Consider the following 21,260-nt stretch of genomic DNA (forward strand, 5'->3'; position numbering starts at 1 on the left):
ACCACTGCCTTTTGTTTTCTCTTATTTCGACGACATTCTGATTTCTTCCTCCTCTGCTGAGGAGCACCAGGTTCACCTCGATGCTGTCCATTTGGTCCTCATGGCCAATGGCGTGGTGGTCAACCACAATAAATCTCAACTCTATTCTACATCAGTTACATTCCTAGGCCATACTGTCTCCGACCAACGGATTCTCGTGTCAAAACCATTCTCGCCCTGCCTCTTCCTGAAGATTATGCTCAACTCCATCATTTTCTGGGTATGGTAAACTTTTGCTGATGCCATATCCCTCAGGCTGCCTCTGCCCATTCGACCCTCACTGACGCCCTCTCTGGCAAAAATACCATGGGGAAACAAAAGTTGAACTGGACCAACCCCATGTTCGACACATTTGATAGTCTCAAAACTGTCCTTCCCAAAGCCATCACACTCACCTACCCCGATCCTGAGTCCTGTGTTTCTATTACAACTGATACTAGTGACAGCTGTGGGCGCTGTTTTACAAGCACACCGCCGACTCCACTCAGCTGCTCCGCTTCTTTTCGAAGAAACTATCTAAGAGCCAGTGTATGTGGTTCGCTTTCGACCGCGAAATTCTCGCGGCTTATGAGGCAATCAAACACTACTGGAGTGACCTCGAGGGGTGACCTTTCACAGTCTACTCGGACCACAACCCTCTCATGGACGCGATACACAACCCAAATGGTTCTGAGCACTATGGGACTTAACATCTGAAGTCATCAGTCCCCTAGAACTTAGAACTACTTAAACCTAACTAACCTAAGGACATCACACACATCCATGCCTGAGACAGGATTCGAACCTGCGATCATCACAGTCACGCGGTTCCAGACTGAAGCGCCTAGAACTGTTCGGACACTGTGGCCGGCCATGCAACCCAACTAAGGACCTTCTGCCACGACGTTTCTGCCATATACAGTCCTGGAAATTGAAATAAGAACACCGTGAATTCATTGTCCCAGGAAGGGGAAACTTTATTGACACATTCCTGGGGTCAGATACATCACATGATCACACTGACAGAACCACAGGCACATAGACACAGGTAACAGAGCATGCACAATGTCGGCACTAGTACAGTGTATATCCACCTTTCGCAGCAATGCAGGCTGCTATTCTCCCATGGAGACGATCGTAGAGATGCTGGATGTAGTCCTGTGGAACGGCTTGCCATGCCATTTCCACCTGGCGCCTCAGTTGGACCAGCGTTCGTGCTGGACGTGCAGACTGCGTGAGACGACGCTTCATCCAGTCCCAAACATGCCCAATGGGTGACAGATCCGGAGATCTTGCTGGCCAGGGTAGTTGACTTACACCTTCTAGAGCACGTTGGGTGGCACGGGATACATGCGGACGTGCATTGTCCTGTTGGAACAGCAAGTTCCCTTGCCGGTCTAGGAATGGTAGAACGATGGGTTCGATGACGGTTTGGATGTACCGTGCACTATTCAGTGTCCCCTCGACGATCACCAGTGGTGTACGGCCAGTGTAGGAGATCGCTCCCCACACCATGATGCCGGGTGTTGGCCCTGTGTGCCTCGGTCGTATGCAGTCCTGATAGTGGCGCTCACCTGCACGGCGCCAAACTCGCATACGACCATCATTGGCACCAAGGCAGAAGCAACTCTCATCGCTGAAGACGACACGTCTCCATTCGTCCCTCCATTCACACCTGTCGCGACACCACTGGAGGCGGGCTGCACGATGTTGGGGCGTGAGCGGAAGACGGCCTAACGGTGTGCGGGACCGTAGCCCAGCTTCATGGAGACGGTTGCGAATGGTCCTCGCCGATACCCCAGGAGCAACAGTGTCCCTAATTTGCTGGGAAGTGGCGGTGCGGTCCCCTACAGCACTGCGTAGGATCCTACGGTCTTGGCGTGCATCCGTGCATCGCTGCGGTCCGGTCCCAGGTCGACGGGCACGTGCACCTTCCGCCGACCACTGGCGACAACATCGATGTACTGTGGAGACCTCACGCCCCACGTGTTGAGCAATTCGGCGGTACGTCCACCCGGCGTCCCGCATGCCCACTATACGCCCTCGCTCAAAGTCCGTCAACTGCACATACGGTTCACGTCCACGCTGTCGCGGCATGCTACCAGTGTTAAAGACTGCGATGGAGCTCCGTATGCCACGGCAAACTGGCTGACACTGACGGCGGCGGTGCACAAATGCTGCGCAGCTAGCGCCATTCGACGGCCAACACCGCGGTTCCTGGTGTGTCCGCTGTGCCGTGCGTGTGATCATTGCCTGTACAGCCCTCTCGCAGTGTCCGGAGCAAGTATGGTGGGTCTGACACACCGGTGTCAATGTGTTCTTTTTTCCATTTCCAGGAGTGTAGACTATATTTGTCAACATTCCTTGGATGCTTGCTACATCTGCGGCACGGGGAATGTTGTAGCTGACTATCTATCTTGTATATCGTTGCTTACCACACCCTTGAACTTACTTGACCTTTCCCAGCTCCAAACTGAAGACATCAATACACAGCAATTGGTTTCGGACCGCGAGTCATCGCGGGTCGACGACCCCAGTCCTTCGTGACATTTCTACGGGCACTCCTCGACCCTTGGTACTGTCCGCTCTTTGGCGCGGGATCTTCAGTGCGTTACACAACTTGGCCCGCAGCAGAATGCAGGCCACAACGAAGCTGGTCACTGAACACTTCATGTGGCCTGGTGTGTGGCATGACTGCGGCATTTGGACCTGTGCGTGTGTCCCATGCCAGCGTAGGAAAGTCGGCAGACATGCACAGCCTCCACTAGGCAAGTTTAATATTCCAAGGGGTCGGCTTCGGCATGTCCACATTGAGGTGGTTGCGCCACTCCCCCCTTTCGAGGGCTACAAATACATATTACCTATGATCCACTGTGTAACTCGCTGGGTCGAGCCAGTCCCTCTCGTTGACATTATGTCAGAGATCATCGCTCGCTCTTTCTTATCCGTGTGGGTCATGAGGTTCGGCTGCCATATTTCCTTCACTACTGATCATCGATGACAGTTCGAACCCACCCTTTTTGCTCGACTGTGTGTGCTGTGTGGTGTAGCCAAATTCCACCACCATGGTCTATCACCCGCAGGCAAACAGCGACACCTAATTCTTAAAGCCACGCTCATGTACCATGGTGTGTTATGGTCTGAGGCCCTTCCTTGGGTCTTACGCGGCATCTGCTCTGCCCATAAGGAAGATCTGAATGCATCGCTGATGGTGATGAGCCCCTCCTTCTTCCAGCAGAGTTCATGGAGGATGCACCGCCAGCTGCCACCATCGATCTTCCGGCCCATGTGGAATAGGTATGTGCGCACTTTGCTCGCCTGCATACCCCTTTGCCTCACCCTCATTCCACACCACCAGTGTTTGCCCACAAGGACGTTGTATCATGTGAATCCATGCTGCTGCACAACGACTCAATGTGTGCGGCATTGCAACCACCTTATTTGGGCCTGCACTACATCTTACATCGTGGGGTGAATATATTCGTAATTAATCTAAATGGACGACCTCAAACACTTTCCGTTAACCTCTTAAAACCAGCATGGTCCCTCTCTGACCCGCTTTTCGATACTTTCAATCTGCCTGACGTCGCTGCCGCTCCACCTCCCGAAACCAAAGACGCTTCCAGTGACGTTGTGCTGCCTTTGCAGCTGTTCAATGCACGAGACTCTGGCAGCATGGTTTCCGACATGCCCACTTCTCGCTGTCTTCAAGTGGCATGCTAGCACAAGGATAGTGAGTTTGAGTGAGGAAGCTTCCCTCTCCCTCTGCCGTGCTCCATGCTCCGTGCTTCATGGGGTGTGGGGGGGGGGGGGGGGGTGCGGGGGCAGCAAGCTCTGTGGCGTCTCCAGCGTAAAGCGACATATCTTTGGACAATAGCATCTTTGCAGTACCTTTTTTCTGTGCTGTCTCGGCACACAACTTTCGTACTGCCATGGTGTTCTCGCTTACTTCAGTGCTAAATAAATTTATAAACGGCATCTAAAGTGTGTTATTGCCACCCTACAATACGTGATAACGACACATCATTCATCCCCCTTTTATGCACAAGTGATCTACAGTTCATTGGAAGAAAAGACTCGGACTCCAGCAACTCAGAAAAAGACTCCAAGCTCCCACACAGAAGATTTTTTATGGATAAATCTGTAGTAAGCAAGAATGAAATTAGTGGTGTAATAAAAATGCACTTAGAGGACTCTAATGCTAATGCAAAAATCACTACTGCTTGTTAAATAAACTACAGGAACAAAACTCTTTTTGTCAGCAATTAAGGTATTCAGTTACTAACAAATAAAACTTTAGAGGTAGAGATTTTACTGAATACAGAACTCCACTTTATCAGTGCTCTGTGCATTACAGAACACTGGCTAAATTTTCAGCATATTGTCTATTTTTCTATACTAGGTACATACTAGCAAATTATATCTGTCGAAACAGTTATAAAAACGGAGATACTGTAATTTTCATGAAACAAGGTCTAAAATATAAATCTGATAATATGTTTCAGCATGTAAATGTCGAAAGCGCCTTTGAGCTGGCACTTATTGAAGTCAGTGAGGCAAATGCAGTTGTAGTGTGTTTTACCACTTCCCAAATGGAAATTTTGAGTCATTCCTAAATCTGCTTGAATATGTACTAAACACACTCCATCTACACAAGAAATCAATAGAGCTGTCTGGGGACTTCAACACTGACTTTATTGGAACTGAAAAAAGAAAAGAGCTACTGCTCAACCTCATAGGTATTTCAATTTAAAACAGACTATAAAACCCCAACAAGAATCACAAAACTGCTGCCTTTGCCATGGATCAACTATTTCCAGATACAAAATGTACTGCAAAATTTATAAGTACAGGCCTTAGTGATAATGAAACTATATAATATAGCAACATTCAATTCCCTATTATGAGGAGAAATGTGGGAAGAAGTTTTACAAATAGATTATCTAGCAAAAAAACTTGAGAAAATCTCTGGCATCTTCAGTGATTACTTTGAGATCTCATTTCCTCTCAAAACATCAATAATAAGAGGCACAACTCCAAAAGCAATGTGATGGATAACAACAGGTACCAGAATCTCAAGCATGAGGAAAAGAGAATTACACAGATATATATAACGCGATAACATACCCCCGCTTCTGAACAGCTACATTCAGAAATGCATTCAAATCTACAAAAGAATGATGTGTCAGGTAAAAAATAGGCAATGATAGGTTCATAACATAGTCAGCAAATAAAAGCCAAGCAGTATGGTAAATAAGAGAGCAAATAAAGTGTCCCTTAAAAAAGGAAAATAGTACTCTGAACCATGAGAACAAGAGTTTAACTGATCCAAAACCAATGGCAAATCTTTTCAGATGTTACCATGCAGACATCACCAAAAATTTAATAGTCACTGACAAAATAGGTGCTAGAAAGAAGCAGAAAAATGAAGTGCAGTCATGTTCGTCTCTAATCTATGTTTGTGGAACAACACCAGATGAAATCATTGGTGTTGCATGAACTCTTAAGAAATTGTCATCAGCAATTAATGGTATTCTTGATTGTATTATAAAACAATGGATCACAAAAAATTCACTGCTTCTTGCAGATATAGTCAATTCATCTTTTATTCGTAAGAAAGGAGACAAATCAAATACAGAGAACTATAGACCAATTACCTTATTATCAGGCTTTTGTAAAATCATAGAAAAAGTTATGTATGAGAGGTTAGAAATTTTTAGTGGAAAACTAAGTTATCACTGATACTTAGCATAGATTCAGGAAAATAAATCAACAACTAGTGCAATCTATGATTTTATACAGAATTTCCTGTAAATGGTGGACAAATAACAAAGTGCCACTGATATTTTTTTTAGACATAAGTAAACCCTTACACATACTGGACCACAATATATTGTTGGACAAGCTCCAAGTATATGGCATTAGAAGCACTGCACTAAAATGATTCACATTGTACTTGACAACAGGAAAAAGAAAATACAAATAACATACAAACTAAAGAAAATTCTAAGGTACATTTCTCAGATGCAGAAACTCTGGAAATGAAGGAGTCCTTCAGGGATACATTCTTGGAGCAATTCTCTTTCCCCTGTACATAAACGATTTAGGGCTAAACATTAAGTCACAAACAAATACTTTTTTTTGTAGATGACTCAAGCATCCTTATTATAGGAAACGCTCCACATCAGCAACAAGCAGCTATAAATAAAATTACAGGACAACTAAATAGATGGTTTGCAACGAATAAACTACCAATACACACCAAAAAATACAAAAAACCTAAAATTCTGTTTAAAAAGTGATGCATGCAACACCAATGTGACAATAAACCCAAACACAATTTCATCTGCTCTGCAAACAAAGTATTTAGGCATATGGCTTTAAAATAACTTCAAATGACATACAAATATGTACAAAATAAATGGAACACTAAATATAATTTTTTACAGTCTGTGATTACCCTCTGTTGTAACAAGTTTTAGCACTGTCGTAATTACCTACTTTGCTAAACTCCATAGCATCCTATCACACATAATTATATTTTGGGGTAGTACACCATCAGTTTACTCATTTTATTAACCCAGAAATAACTGTAACAGCAATGCAACATACTCGACAAATGCCTCTTTCAAAAGTCATCAATTCTTCTACTTCACTGTATGTGAATACTAGAACTCTGTAAGTACAGGGGGATTATAATTAAAGTTAAACTTTCCAAACACTGTAGAAATAACACCACTGGTCAGAATGACATCAAATTGCAATGTAATATTATCGGAGAAGGGGGGAAAAGTATGGCAGAAGAAATAAAAAAAAATAGTGTGAAAATTGATCAATAGATGGCGCTACATGTTTAGAGTATGTAAATGAAGAAACCTATCATGCATACGACCCATTGAAGTTGGCATGAACACGCCAGGTACACGGCTTTCCTCCTTTCGCGTCTGTCGAGTTCTCCATGACTGTCTCAATGAAAGACCGCGCTCTGCTTGTAAAGCTATATTACATCAATGATAACTATGCACACGTCGCACTGCAGAAGTTCCGGACACTGAAGGGCTCTGCCGTGGGTCTGGAGAGAATCATTCAGAAATTCGAAAAGATGGGTTCTTTTGGTGTGCAACCTGGTAGAGGGAGGAAACGAATTGATTCGACGTCAGTGGAAGCGGTGGCCACAGCAGTGCAGGAGGAGACGAATAGTGGTGTGCAAACGTGTAGTGCATAGATAATTCTCCGAACATTGAACATATCCGCGGCCAAGGTGCGTAAAATCCTATGAAACATCCTTCTTTGCTATCCATTCAGTATTACCCACGTGCACGAGTTGCTTCCTGTTCACCTACCAGCAAGAGAGAGCTTTGCTTTAGAATTTCTTACTTCCATGGAAGTGGACAATGATTGGCTGTGGAAGATTTTGTGGACAGACAAAGCCCACTTCCATCTGACAGGATATGTCAATACACAGAATTGTCGAATATGGGCAACGGAAAATGCACACACAAAATAACCAGTACCATTTCGTCCTGAAAAGGTCATTGTGTGGCGTTGGTTTAGGGCATCATTTATCGTGGGGCCATATTTTTTCGAAGAGACAGGTGCTTCTGGTCCGGTTACCTGTTCCATCACTGGTAAGCGCTGTGAGTGTCTTTTGCACAACCACGTCATTTCAGCTCTCTCACAGCGTGGATAGGATCATTTTTATACAAGATGGACCAGCTCCACATATTGCAAATCCATTTAAGCAGCTGCTGAAGCGCCATTTCGGAAATGCTAGAATTATCAGCCACCATTTCCCTACAGCTTGGCTGTCCCAATCACCCTTAATCAGTGTGACTACTGGCAGTGGGGCTATCTGAAAGATGTTGTGTTCAGTGTACCGATTGCAAACTTAGCTGTATTTAAGGTATGTATTCTAAACGTGACCCTGGAAACATTTCGAACAATTGTGGAACATGATGTTTCTCGATTTCAACTTGTTGCAGAAAACGGTGGACAGCATATTGAACAAGGAAATTAATAATGCGATTTGAGTTTGATTGATGCTTTTTATGCAGTTTTTGACCTCAGGATAATTAAAAACTGATGTAATTTATGCTTTTTATGCGGCCTCAGGACCATTAAAAACCGATGTGAGCGATGCTTTTTGGCTTCAAGACAATTAAAATGGGATTTTTCCCCATCTGATGTGATATGACCTTGCCATGGTGGATGAGCTTACGTAACTAACGGACTCGGACCTGTACACCCATGCACACTGAGTAGTACAGTTTGTTTAACATCAAATATACGTCTTCGGAATTGATGTATGGATGTATTTATAATTCATTTGTCATTTTTAGTCAACCACTATTAAATTAGGATGCTTACAGCGCCAACTACCGCTACATTTTGTAGCTATTTATTTTTCTTCTGCCATATGTTTCCCCCCGTCTCCGATAATATTCCGTTGCAATTTGACATCATTCTGACCAGTGTTGTTATTCCTACAGCAGTTTGAAAGCTTAACTTTAATTGTAATCACCCTGTATTTTAGAAATAATTTAAAAGACATAATTGAAAATTTTAATGTCCATGAGCACGATTCAAAACAAAAGGAAAAGTTTCGTTTCTAGTCTGTAAGAACATCAGCCTACAAAACGTCCACAACGAACAGTGGTATACAAAATTACAATAGTCTTCCATATAAGGTAAAAATCACATCATCATTCACAGTCTTTTGTAAAACCACAAGGGTATACTTATTAGATCATTATTTCTATTCAGGAGCAGAGTTTTTTGAATATTAGGGATGCAAGAGACTTGAAACAAGACATTGCAACTACTCCAAGTAGTGCAAGCTCTTTTGTTGATAACATTAAAGGTTATGTATCTACTGAAATAGTTCTGTATTTTTTTTTCTTGTGTTACGGTTTTGTTTTGTGTTGATCCTGTGTTCCACAATTTGGAAAGATTTTTGAATGAATAAATAAATAAATACACCCTGTTTTTCTTATTCATTAGGATTTTTCCCTTACATGACTAATAATGTCATAAACAATTTCATTTTTCTGCTTTCCATTAGAGATGACTTTAAATTGTTATTTAATGAAATCGCTTCGGCAGCTAATGTTCTATATATATAAAAGAAAATTAGCTGATGAAGCGATTTTCATTAACTAAAGCTGGGTTTACACTAGCAAGTCGCTTGCAGAAATTATTGCTGCAAGTTATTACGATCCGCTTGCAGCTGTGTTTACACTACAACGCAAGAATTAAGCAAGATTCTTCCGCAAGTTTCTTTGGCAAGTAACTTGCGTCCACAAGTTGCAGATACTGTTTACATATGCTTTCAGTACCACTACGAGTGTCTGCCGAAGTATAAAATGACAAGTAGGCGTGTGAGATATGCTGCAGCTCTTGTGATTGTAATGAAAAACGTGAAAAAGAAAAAGAGAAGTATTTGGGTTAGAGAGTGGATAATGAGAAGATCGCAATATGGTGCCTATAATAACCTTTTGCAAGAACTTAGTATCGAGAGCATGGATACGTTTGAAAACTTTTGCAGAATGTCCTCAAATGATCTGGAGTGTGTGTTGACATTAATAGCGCCCGTCATATCAAAACGAGACACAAAGTTCCGTACTGCTATTTCAGCAAAGGAACATTTGCTTGTCACTCTACGATTTATAGCTACAGGTGAGCTACAAATAAAATAGGCCTTTTCGTTTATTTGTGTGAAACATAGAACGAAAACAAGTTTAAATTATAAAATCTTTTCTTTGTAGGAGACTCATACAAGTCCCTGATGTACTTGTTTCGTATTCCGGTCAGCACGATTTCTCTGATCGTACCTGACGTATGTAGAGCCATTTTTGACGTGTTGAAAAGGGAAAATTATTTGAAGGTATGTGAAAACACAACAATGAAACTAAATTTTTATTGAAATAAACTGCATTTTTCAGAATGATATACTTATAAAAATTTTTTTCTAATGCTCATAAAATGGATAGTGACTAGCTAATTAAATAGAACATGTAATAATCACACATCATCTGTTTCTAGACTCCTGAAACAACAAGCGAGTGGATGCAGGTGGCAAAGGGGTTTGAAGAGAACTGGAACTTTCCACACTGCATTGGGGCATTGGATGGGAAGCATATTGTGATGCAAGCTCCAAAAGACAGTGGAAGCTATTATTATAATTATAAACATTGCCACAGTGTTGTATTATTGGCACTTGTAGATGCCAGTTACAAGTTATTATACATGGATGTAGGCTGCAATGGAAGAGTTTCAGATGGTGGTGTATTCAGTACCTGTTTCTTATCTTCAGCCTTGGAGCAAGGACATCTTGACATTCCTCTGCCAAAACCACTTCCTGGCAGAGAAAAGGACACCCCCTTTGTAATCATTGCAGATGATGCATTGCCAATGAGGTCATATTTAATGAAGCCCTATCCATTCCATAACCAGCCGGGTCCGAACAGAGTGTTTAATTACAGGTTATCGAGGGCCAGAAGAGTTGTGGAAAATTTTTTTGGACACATTGCACAACGGTTTAGGATATTGAGGCGTCCATTGTTACTAGGTCCTGAAAAAACAGTGACAATAGTTTCAGCTATATGTGCCCTACACAATTTCTTAATGGACAGGAAAGATGGCAGTTATGCAAACCGAAGTAATTTTGATGTAGAGGATGTACAGAATGGTGAGGTAATAGGGGCCTCATGGAGGAATGAAGAGCAAGGAACACACAATTTAATCCCCATTCAAACAGGGCAATGTAACAGAAATTCTCACGATACTAGAGCAATTCGTGAAGAATTCATGAATTACTTTGTATCGCCATTAGGTGAAGTACCTTGGCAGTACAGATACATTTAAAATGTAAACTGTAGACTTGGAAAATATATTTGCTGCCTGCGACTTATCATTTATAGCCTTTCCGTTAAGTTCAATAGTGATGTTCTTTTCTGTGGCTGGGCTGCCCCAGTACTCATTTCACTACATTCTATATGGCCCTAAGCATGTTTTTGGAGTTACTGATTTCTGACATTACATACATGTTCCTGGACTCTATAGTAAAGTTTCTCAGTAATTTTCTTTTAACATGCAACTGCAGGACCAGTTGAACACTTATTTACTTAATGTTAAATTGCAAAGATTGGCTGCAGTGAAAAGAAGTATAAAGCCTATCAATATCTGCAAAGAAGCGTGTTAGTAAGTAGTGAAATTCAGTTTAAGATCAGAAGAATTGGAGCTTGCACTACTTGACAAGAGTTGTGCCTAATTTTGTTCCACATAGCCATAATGTATGGGCACTCAATGTAATTACAGCTGCACAGAAGATAGAACATCATGTGTATGGTATGCTGTGGTGCAGTAGGGTATTCTATGAAATCAACTATTAATGAATAATGTATTTACAAATTAACAATTATGATGAACGGACAAGGAATCTTCTGTAGTTTGGTTTCTTTACAGAACTCATCTTACCTTTGTGTAATACCTTTAAATTGTGAACTGTGTGTTTTGTATGCTTATTCCTTTACAACCCTTAACACATTTTTAGAAACAGGAGAATATTCATTCATATTCCATTTACGTTATGGCGCTCTTGTCTTGTATAAAATCTCACATTTGGAGAACTGTATACTATTTTATTTACAGAAATTGTAGATGTAGTCAGTGACAGTACAAAGTGACATAATGGCACTGGCCCAACTGCATTTAAGTTATTTGAGGAATCAAAATGTAAACAGGTTCCTCCAACATTACTGCAAATTGGTATTCACAATACTTGGCAATTTATGTTCACTATTTTGTTCTGGAAGGTAGCAATATGTAGGCAATGTTTTTTATTGGAGGATAACACGGGAAATGGCAGCTAATATGTCTGATAGACTATATTTGACATGCAATCAAACATTTCAATTTTGAAATAAACTATAGTCTGCACAATACAATTTACACAAGGAGCTGTGGAGGCCAAGAAAGGATCACAACCTACCTCTGAGTTTCTTCACAAAAATTCTGTCCTTAATTGCAGTTTTCAAAATAACCATTCTGCATATAAGTTTCACTAGGAGATCCAGGTCAGGTTAGGAATTGAAACCCACTTTGTTTCTTTACAAAAATCCTTCCTTCATTGCAATTTTGAAATATTTTGCACAGTACAATTACAGCTTCAACAGAGTTGTGTTGGCCAAGAAACTAAGCACAACCTACCATTCAGTTTCTTTATGAACTGTCTTACATTTGTGGCTAATTATTTTGGCACAGAATTGGAATACAACTACTTCTCATACAATCAGCGTTAGTGTACCACATTTAAGTTTCTAGCTAATAATCATACAGATTTAATAAGCATTTACTGTTCCTATATGTGAAACATTTAAAAAATAAATTTCTGAAGTTGTTATTTATAAGACCTTAACAAAAGGCCAAAATGTACACATTCCAGTGAGCCTAAATTCACCAATCATTACAGGTTTACTGAGCCATTTTTTTAAAGGTTGTTGAATAAACACTACATTCTGAAAATAAAATAATGTTTTATTTTGATATCATACAGATATTCTATTATCATTATTCTATGTTTATAAAATCTGTAACATTAAGTACGCATTGACTGGCAGCACTTGTCTCTCTCACTGGCGAATCTGGAGTGGATGGTATTTCTGCACTGTCAATCTCGCTTATTTCAATGATGTTTTTTAGAATCATTATTTTCAGTTTGTTTACATTTTTTTCATTCTTTAGTGACCGCAGCTCACTAGCCACATAATCTCCAAAGGTTTGGAAAGCATCAATTTCCTGGCCCAGAATTTTTTCTGCCTTTTCAATGAGTCCATTACCACTTCCTTTAGTCTCCTTTCTTTTTCGTTTCTTCCCCTCATTAGCAACAGGCACATCATCTCCTGTAACTATTTCTTCTTCCTGCAAAAAGTAACAAAATTGAATATAACAGCAGATCAAGGAATACAAGAGGCAAACAAATGGAACATAACTAAGTTTCCATACAGTGTCGATAGACTTCATTGGAAGCATATTGCTCATACTACAACCAAAAGACAGTTAAGGTTAATAAAATTTAAGTTCACAATGTAAAATGTGACTAATACATATTAATTATACCATTTTGTACTACCTGTGTTAATGTTATGTGAGAACAACTATTGTGTAAGTCAGCAATCAAAAGATTGTTTTGAACATCACAGGGCTTTACAAGCCCTGGTTCTGTTGGTGGTGGTATTATGAAAATAATTTATTTACTTTCCCAAAAAGTGGATCTACTCAATACTATGACTAATGATCTTACTGCAAATGTATAATTCCACATGGCAATCAAATTTGCAGAGACTAATATAGTTAGTTTCATGTTACGTGGATCATTTAGCATGATAAATTGTAATAATGTGGAAGGAATCATTATACATAGCAAATTAATTTGTGAACATGTCTACATGCTGAACATTTATAAGGTGTATATATTTTTTATATCCATAAAAATCTATAACATACAAACTCAGTACCCACCACCTACTGCACATCACAGTAAAAGAAATTCTTCTACGGAAAAGGAGTTGTCAAAGAGAAACTTTTTCAGTTTCTTTTCAATTTTTTACTTTACTATCTGTCAGACACTTCATATCACTGTGTAAGTAGTCAAAACTTTTAGTTGCAGCATGGTGCGCTGAAGACAACTTTAATGTAGAGTAATTAATGTAATTTCATTAAGGCATAAATATACTGTGAAGCAGTAGTCAGAATACCCAATACCTTAAACTGGTGTCTACGGGATGATTGCGGGTGAGCATCACATATTATTCTCACAGCACGCTTTTGGACAATGAAGACTTTCTTACTTAGATATGAGTTGCTCCCAGAACACTATTCCATATAACACTGTATGAAAATGTGTCAACTTACTGATTTGTCTCTCCCCAATGATTCTTTCAGTTTTAATTTTCAACAATATGGACACCTAAGAATTTTGAAGTTTCCACCCAATTCATTATTTCCTCATCATCTATTAACTTATCACTGGTGTAGTACACACCTGGATGTGCAGGACTGATTTTTTTTTTTCTTTTTAAATTGAGGGTGGGACACCATTTGCAGAAAATCAGGCAACGATACTTTTAACACTGTTTACCAATTCTTTTGTTGAAGAATGCTTGGATTGATTACAACACTAGTCTCATCAACAAAAAGAACTAATTCTGCTTCTTGGATATTAGCTGGAAGGTCATTCACCTACATGAGGAACTATAATGCTGGAAGGAGATAAGTGTTGTGCTGAAGCATTCAGTAGAGAAATACTACACAGATACTTAATTATTGGGCTCTGAACAGTGATATTATGCTAAACAATCATTATTAAGTGTTATAAGAAGCCTTAAAAAATATGAACCCAACCAAATCATTTCCACAAATATTGAGGCAACAGACAGTGGTGTAAAAACAAGGTTCTCAAACATCTCAAGGGGGATAAATAAATCATGAGAGTACACTATCACAGTACTTAGCAGTTAATTCTTTAACATAATACAGATAGGTGGTAAAAGTCGTAAAATTGAAATCTCACAATGAAGAGCAGCCTACCCCACTTTTACTTCCCAACAAGGAGCTACAGTAAACAAACAAGGAATCCCAGCTTAACTTCACAGCTACTTACCTTTGTTGATAGCGAAGATATTCTGTTAGAGGTTGTGGCAACACTACTCTCTAGAAATTTCATTGCTGAAAAATACGGCCACCGAGAATCCGAAACTACGCCAGGAGAGCCGCTTTTAATTTTCTGCAGTTTCCTAACTTCTTGAGAAAATTGGGTCTTTAAATTATGCCACTTTCTTTGTACCTCTTTCACTGAGGTGTCGAATATTGACGAGATTTCGTTCAATGCACACATCTTCTTCATTCGATCCTTAAAGTCCCGATTATGTACGTCCCAAATTTCGGGGAAGCTCTCCACAGCTTCAATAAAATTTTCTGTGTCCTGTTTCGTCCATTCTCGTTTCTCCTCCATTTCTGAAATTTGTTGGTATATAATACGTGAGATAGCTGCATAAAATTAAGTCACCACATTAAGTAAACTGTTAAATATGAGTGTTATGCAGACGACGTACTTACTGTAACCTGCGCTTCCTACTTGCAGGAAATAGAAATAAATCCTAAAAGCTGCAAGTCACTTGCAGATAGCTCTTGCGTGGTGTTCACACTGGAAGCGGAAAACGTACAGCAAGCAACTTCCGCAATAAATTGCTACGGTCGCAAGTCGACTTGGCGATAAGTTTACACTCGCAACTCGCGCGGCAAGTTCCTCCGCGCAAGTAAATTGCTGCAATATGTTGCTAGTGTAAACCCAGCCTAACATTTTAAGTGAGAAAGGCATCTCTCATGGAAAGCAGAAAAATAAAACTGTTTATGATGTTATTAGTCATGTAAGGGGAAAATTCATAATGAATAAGGAAAACAGGGTATATATATATATATATATATATATATATATATATATATATATATATATATATATATATATATATATTCTTTATTATTTTGCTTTCATTTTGTGGGAAATTACAAATTACCCTGACAACTTCGATATCTTTCCCATCGGTGGTTCTTTCTTAAGTGAGTGATATCTAATCTCACTTAGATTAGATTAGATTAAATTATGGAAGAACAATCGATGGAAAGAATATCCAAGTCATCATGATAATTTGTAATTTCCCACAAAAAGAAATCACAATAATTAATAAAGTTTGAAAAGGCATAAAAGCACAATATCTACTACAGTAACAAGATTGAGCGTTGTGGAAACAGGTTTAATTTCGATGCTAGCAGGCAACGTCACTCTCAAAGCTTTCTTCCCGAGAAACCATGATGTGACATGACGCAACGTGAGGCTCTTTTGACGGCGTGTGTGAATACAACTTTGTAAAATGCTTCGTCGATTATTGTGATGTGACGTTACGTGATATAATAGCCATTGTTAACTGGGCATCACACGGAAATGTCAAATAAGCCACAAAAAAAGGAAAGAAAAACATAGATGGATGATCTTTGAAGCAGGGAGTCTTTTATCGTTAACAGCCACATCTCAATGTTGATAGCGGTGTAAGGTATCTTCCTCAAGGAAGAACTTTGAGCCACGATTCATTAATCTTTGGTTTGATGGTAAAGTTAGTTTGTTGTGTTCTTGAATGTGGTGTTGTTAAATAGATTGGTGAGCATAGGACATGTTATGTGATAGTGTTGTTCCATGATGTTGCAGTATATCCGCTAACATGTGATAAGCCCCAAGGGGACTTTGATTTATTTCGTGATTCTAAGTTCATTGGATTTATACTTTACTGTGCAATGGTGTACGATAGAGACAGGCGACGCAGGAGTCGAAGTCGTGATAGAACTGAAAAAGATAGAGAACGGCGTAGCCGTAGCCGTGAGAGGAAAGATAAAGACAGGGAACGTAGAAGTCGCAGTGCCGATAGGTTAGACAAGGATCGAGACAGATTAAAAGAAAAGGACCGTGCAAAAGACAGGGCAAGAGAGAGAGAACGCGACAAGGATAAGGGCTATGTGAAAGATAAGGATAGAGATAGAAAGGAGAGAAGCAAGAAATCGAGAAGTTTGTCACCTGACAGACTGAAAGATCGAGCAAAACGACGACCGGACAAAGATCGGTCAGCTACAGAGAAAGATGGTGATGACTCCAAACTTAAAGAAGAAGATGAAGAAGGATCACACGAACACGATGCGAAGAAGGAGCCATTGTCGCTGGAAGAGTTGTTATCCAAAAAGAAGGCCGAGGAGGAAGCAAGAAGCAAGCCAAAATTTCTAACGAAAGAAGAGAGAGCCATGGAAGCCTTAAGAAGAAGACAAGAAGAAGTGGATTCAATCAAGAAAAAACTTGAGGAGGAGCGAAAAAAACGCATGGAATTTGGCAAAGAAGCTGTAAAGTCGTTTGAGACTCAACGAAAAGACAAAGATTCAGATAGGTCCAAGGATTATAGACGACATGAACCTGTAAAAAAGGATAAAGAAGAAGACACACAGTATAATAAAGACAAAGAGAAAGAGGTCGAAGCCATCAAGGAACGTTATCTTGGTCTAATCAAGAAAAAACGACGAGTCAGGAGACTTAATGATCGGAAGTTTGTGTTTGATTGGGATGCATCAGAAGACACATCAGTCGACTACAATCCCTTGTACAAAGAACGTCATCAAGTTCAGTTTTTTGGACGTGGAAATTTAGCTGGAATTGACATTAAGGCGCAGAAGCGCGACCAGTCCAAGTTTTATGGAGAACTTTTGGAAAAACGCAGGACAGAAGCAGAAAAAGAGCAAGAAAAAATAAGATTGAAAAAATTACGAAAGAAGGAAGAGAAACAGAAGTGGGATGACCGTCATTGGTCCGAAAAATCGCAAGACGAAATGACAGAGAGAGACTGGCGAATATTTAGAGAGGACTATAACATTACTATCAAAGGTGGTCATATCCCAGATCCTATCAGAACTTGGAAGGAATCAGGAATTCCCAATGAAATACTTCAAATTATTGAGAAAGTTGGTTATAATGAGCCAACACCTATCCAGAGGCAGGCAATTCCCATTGGCTTGCAGAATCGTGATATTATTGGTGTTGCAGAAACAGGTTCTGGTAAAACTTTGGCCTTCCTCATACCACTGTTGATGTGGATACAGTCTCTGCCAAAAATTGAGAGAGTGGAAGATGCTGATCAAGGACCATACTCAATTATATTGGCACCCACCCGTGAGTTGGCCCAACAGATTGAGGAGGAAACTAACAAATTTGGCCAGCCATTAGGTATACGTACAGTTGTTGTTGTTGGTGGTTTGTCAAGAGAGGAACAAGGTTTCAGATTGAGAATGGGGTGTGAAATAGTGATTGCCACTCCTGGACGTCTTATAGATGTTTTGGAGAACAGGTATTTAGTCTTGAATCAGTGTACATACATTGTTTTAGATGAAGCTGATAGAATGATTGACATGGGTTTTGAACCAGATGTCCAGAAAATCCTGGATTACATGCCTGTGACAAATCTGAAACCTGATACAGAAGATGCTGAGGATGAAACAAAGCTTCTGGCTAACTATAACACAAAAAAGAAATACAGGCAGACTGTTATGTTTACAGCTACAATGCCGCCTGCCGTAGAGAGATTGGCACGGACTTATTTGAGGAGGCCTGCAGTTGTATATATTGGATCTGCAGGCAAGCCAACTGAAAGAGTGGAACAGGTTGTGTATATACTTCAAGAAAATGATAAACGCCGCAAATTGCTGGAGATACTGGAACGTGGTGTAACTCCACCAGTTATCATTTTTGTCAACCAGAAGAAGGGTGCTGATGTTCTGGCAAAAGGCCTTGAGAAATTGGGATACAGTGCTTGTACTCTTCACGGAGGCAAAGGACAAGAACAACGTGAATATGCGTTAGCTAGCCTTAAGAGTGGCACGAAAGACATTCTTGTTGCAACTAATGTTGCAGGAAGAGGTATTGATATAAAGGATGTATCAATGGTTATAAATTACGACATGGCAAAAAGTATTGAAGAGTATACCCACAGAATTGGCAGAACAGGTCGTGCTGGAAAACATGGTATGGCTATATCATTCTGCACCAAGGATGATTCTGATCTGTTTTATGATCTCAAACAGACTATATTGTCAAGTCCAATATCCACATGCCCACCAGAATTGTTAAACCATCCAGATGCACAACACAAACCGGGCACTGTAGTTACAAAGAAACGAAGAGAAGAAAAAATATTTGCATAATTATGTGTGAACTACTGTGTTGTATGTGTTTGCTACAAAGGAAGTGTTAATGTTGTAGTGTACAAAACCTCTGTTGTATAATAATTTTGTGTGTGTGTTGTGCACTACAGCAGTAATGACACTGTTGTACAAAACATCTGTTGTATAATAATTTTGTATCATTTATTTTTTTGTTTTCAGTGGACACATGATGTTTATTGTTTTGTGATTCCTTACTAAATTTAAAAAGTACTGAAGTTGCATATTGTGGAAAATATTTTTATATATCTTTGAATGGCATTTGGTAGTTATGATGAATGCTGTTCTTTGTGGTGTGTTTACATTTTAACCTTGATATTCATGTAATGATAACATTGTTCAACCAAATTTAAGTGTAAGGAGAAATGACAGGGGTTAATGATTCATAGTGTTATACATTTTAAGTTTAACAACACTCTGTTAATGTGCATACGAACAAAAAAGGGAAAATGCCCAGCTGCTCTTAATAAGTTGATAGTTGTCCATAGTATCAGAGGGACAGTTCCTTTGTGACTACCAAGTTTTGATATTTCTTCATTTATGTTAAATATAGTTCCAGTCTTCATAACTGTTCTACTGCACTATTTTATTTTTGTTTCATAAAGTTCTGTGGATTCCTTTTTTTTGTTTTTCATCGCAAATAAAATGCGCAACTTTTCTGGATTTTAAATTGGATTCAACACCACCACCATCTTCATAATATGTTAAATAAATAGAATGTGTCAATTGTTCTTCATTTCGATTATAGGCCCTATGATTTTCAATGTGCAACTTTATTCCCATAGATGTATTCTTTAGATTGCTGTGCTTTTGAGAGCTGCAGATATTGAAGTTAAGGAGGCATTTGCTATCTATGTATATAATATTTTATGCTGCTAACTTATTAAATCTGCCATTTACTTTATAGTCTTTTCCTTTTCTTATCTGATAAAATACAACCCGTAAATGAGATGTCAGGATGTTGACACTGCTCAACAGTTATGCATTATGCACTGGCTTTCTCCTAATTAGGAAGCTGTCATGCTTAATGTCAGTATGTTACTTTTTAAGTATAATGTGGTGAATTACATCCAGAATGGTTGCTACTATACATGCATCTAAAATACAGACTGTAAACTATTTTTCAAGGAAAGTTTGCACCCTCATTTAAGTTCAATATGGAGTATATTCTGTTGCAATAATAATCAGGAGTTACAAGGCTTGACATTAACAAACAGCCAAGATGTATTAGGTACTAAATTAAAAGTACTTAATGTTTCTGTTAGTTAATTGAATTTATGGAAACATTACAGTTGCATGGGTACTTTACATCACTAAGTACACAGTAAACTAAGTTTCTGTCTAATGCCAATAAATATTTGTATTAATAGTTATTTTCTGTCTTATCTGTGAGGGAAAACAGAACATCAAAGGCTTTGAATGACAGTGTGTTAGCAGACATGTTATTAACACTAATTCATTTGTTAACAAGTGTGAAAGTGCTTTTTGTGGTAGTTATTTCTGCATATTAATGTAAGTCTTTCGAATTTTCCATGTCTTAGAATATTTTCGTATTTGCTTCTATCAGAAGTATGTTACAAGTTTGTGTGCCGTCAGACGAGTGCAAGGGTGCTAGTTTTTTTGATGGCAGATTGTTGTGTGAAGTTATTTTACTTCATCTTGAACTTACTTCATTCTCTTTGTTGTGCCATTGCATGTTACCATGCCAGTAATGGCTGTTCAGTTTTATTCACAGTAGGGAAACATGAAGAAAACAGTTGACAACAACTATTAATGTATAATTTTTACTGTTGCATTGTTAATGTGTAACAGTTTTAGCAACCGTTACACTATATTAGTGAATTGGTAACTGTATGAAAGGATGAAATAGTGTTTTACGGACAGTGTTCCATTGTTCCAGAAAATAAAGTGTTGGCATACATTTATCTTCAAACTCAAAACTGGCAGACATTTCTGTACATAAAAATTATTTGTGTCCTTGCCCCTGTCTGAAGCTTAAGATTTCTTTGCATATCATTTTGTTTTACCGCAGCTTGGCTAGACACTCATATGTACTGGTAAAGATTCATTAATCTGATGGCAAAGATTCATTTAATCCAAAGGCTTGTAGGTAGTCAGACTTGAGAAAAGGTTGCACTGATAGGCTTCCTCAAAAATAGACCTGTAACATATATTCGTTCCATTGAAATTGGATGGCATTTAATGTTTTGTAACAATTACATCTTTTGGATGCCCATGTACATCATTTTCACACAAAACTCCAATGCACGCTATATCTTTGGCAAGTACAGCTAATTCTGTGTCCTTAAAGTATTTTTGATAATCCCCAAGCTTTAAGCAGTGAAGAACTCAAGGAGAAGACAGCACAACATTTAAAGTGAGCTGCTTATAAAAATTTAACCACCCATCTAGTTAAAGTGTCAGATGGGCTGTGGGAG

General features: G+C 39.3%; 3 protein-coding genes across 3 annotated transcripts; 2 read left to right on the forward strand and 1 right to left on the reverse strand.

Annotated features, from left to right (window-relative positions):
* The first annotated feature begins 6,637 nt into the window (after nt 1–6,637).
* On the forward strand, nt 6,638–10,881 carry LOC126088355 (uncharacterized). The gene is made up of 4 exons (XM_049906492.1): nt 6,638–6,696; nt 9,245–9,693; nt 9,783–9,901; nt 10,060–10,881. The coding sequence occupies exons 1-4, from the start codon at nt 6,638–6,640 to the stop codon at nt 10,879–10,881; spliced, it is 1,449 nt and encodes a 482-aa protein (XP_049762449.1).
* Nucleotides 10,882–12,585: 1,704 nt separating this feature from the next.
* LOC126088356 (uncharacterized) lies at nt 12,586–15,394 on the reverse strand. The gene is made up of 3 exons (XM_049906493.1): nt 15,196–15,394; nt 14,678–15,063; nt 12,586–12,936 (listed from the first exon to the last, which is right to left on the reverse strand). Exons 1-3 carry the CDS (start codon nt 15,392–15,394, stop codon nt 12,586–12,588), a joined length of 936 nt encoding a protein of 311 aa, XP_049762450.1.
* Nucleotides 15,395–16,172: 778 nt separating this feature from the next.
* Nucleotides 16,173–20,747, forward strand: LOC126190910 (probable ATP-dependent RNA helicase DDX23). The gene has a single exon (XM_049931540.1). It carries the CDS (start codon nt 16,363–16,365, stop codon nt 18,802–18,804), a length of 2,442 nt encoding a protein of 813 aa, XP_049787497.1. The 5' UTR covers nt 16,173–16,362; the 3' UTR covers nt 18,805–20,747.
* The last annotated feature ends 513 nt before the right edge of the window (nt 20,748–21,260 follow it).

This window comes from Schistocerca cancellata, chromosome 6, assembly GCF_023864275.1.
Source record: "Schistocerca cancellata isolate TAMUIC-IGC-003103 chromosome 6, iqSchCanc2.1, whole genome shotgun sequence".
Lineage (NCBI taxonomy): Eukaryota > Metazoa > Arthropoda > Insecta > Orthoptera > Acrididae > Schistocerca > Schistocerca cancellata.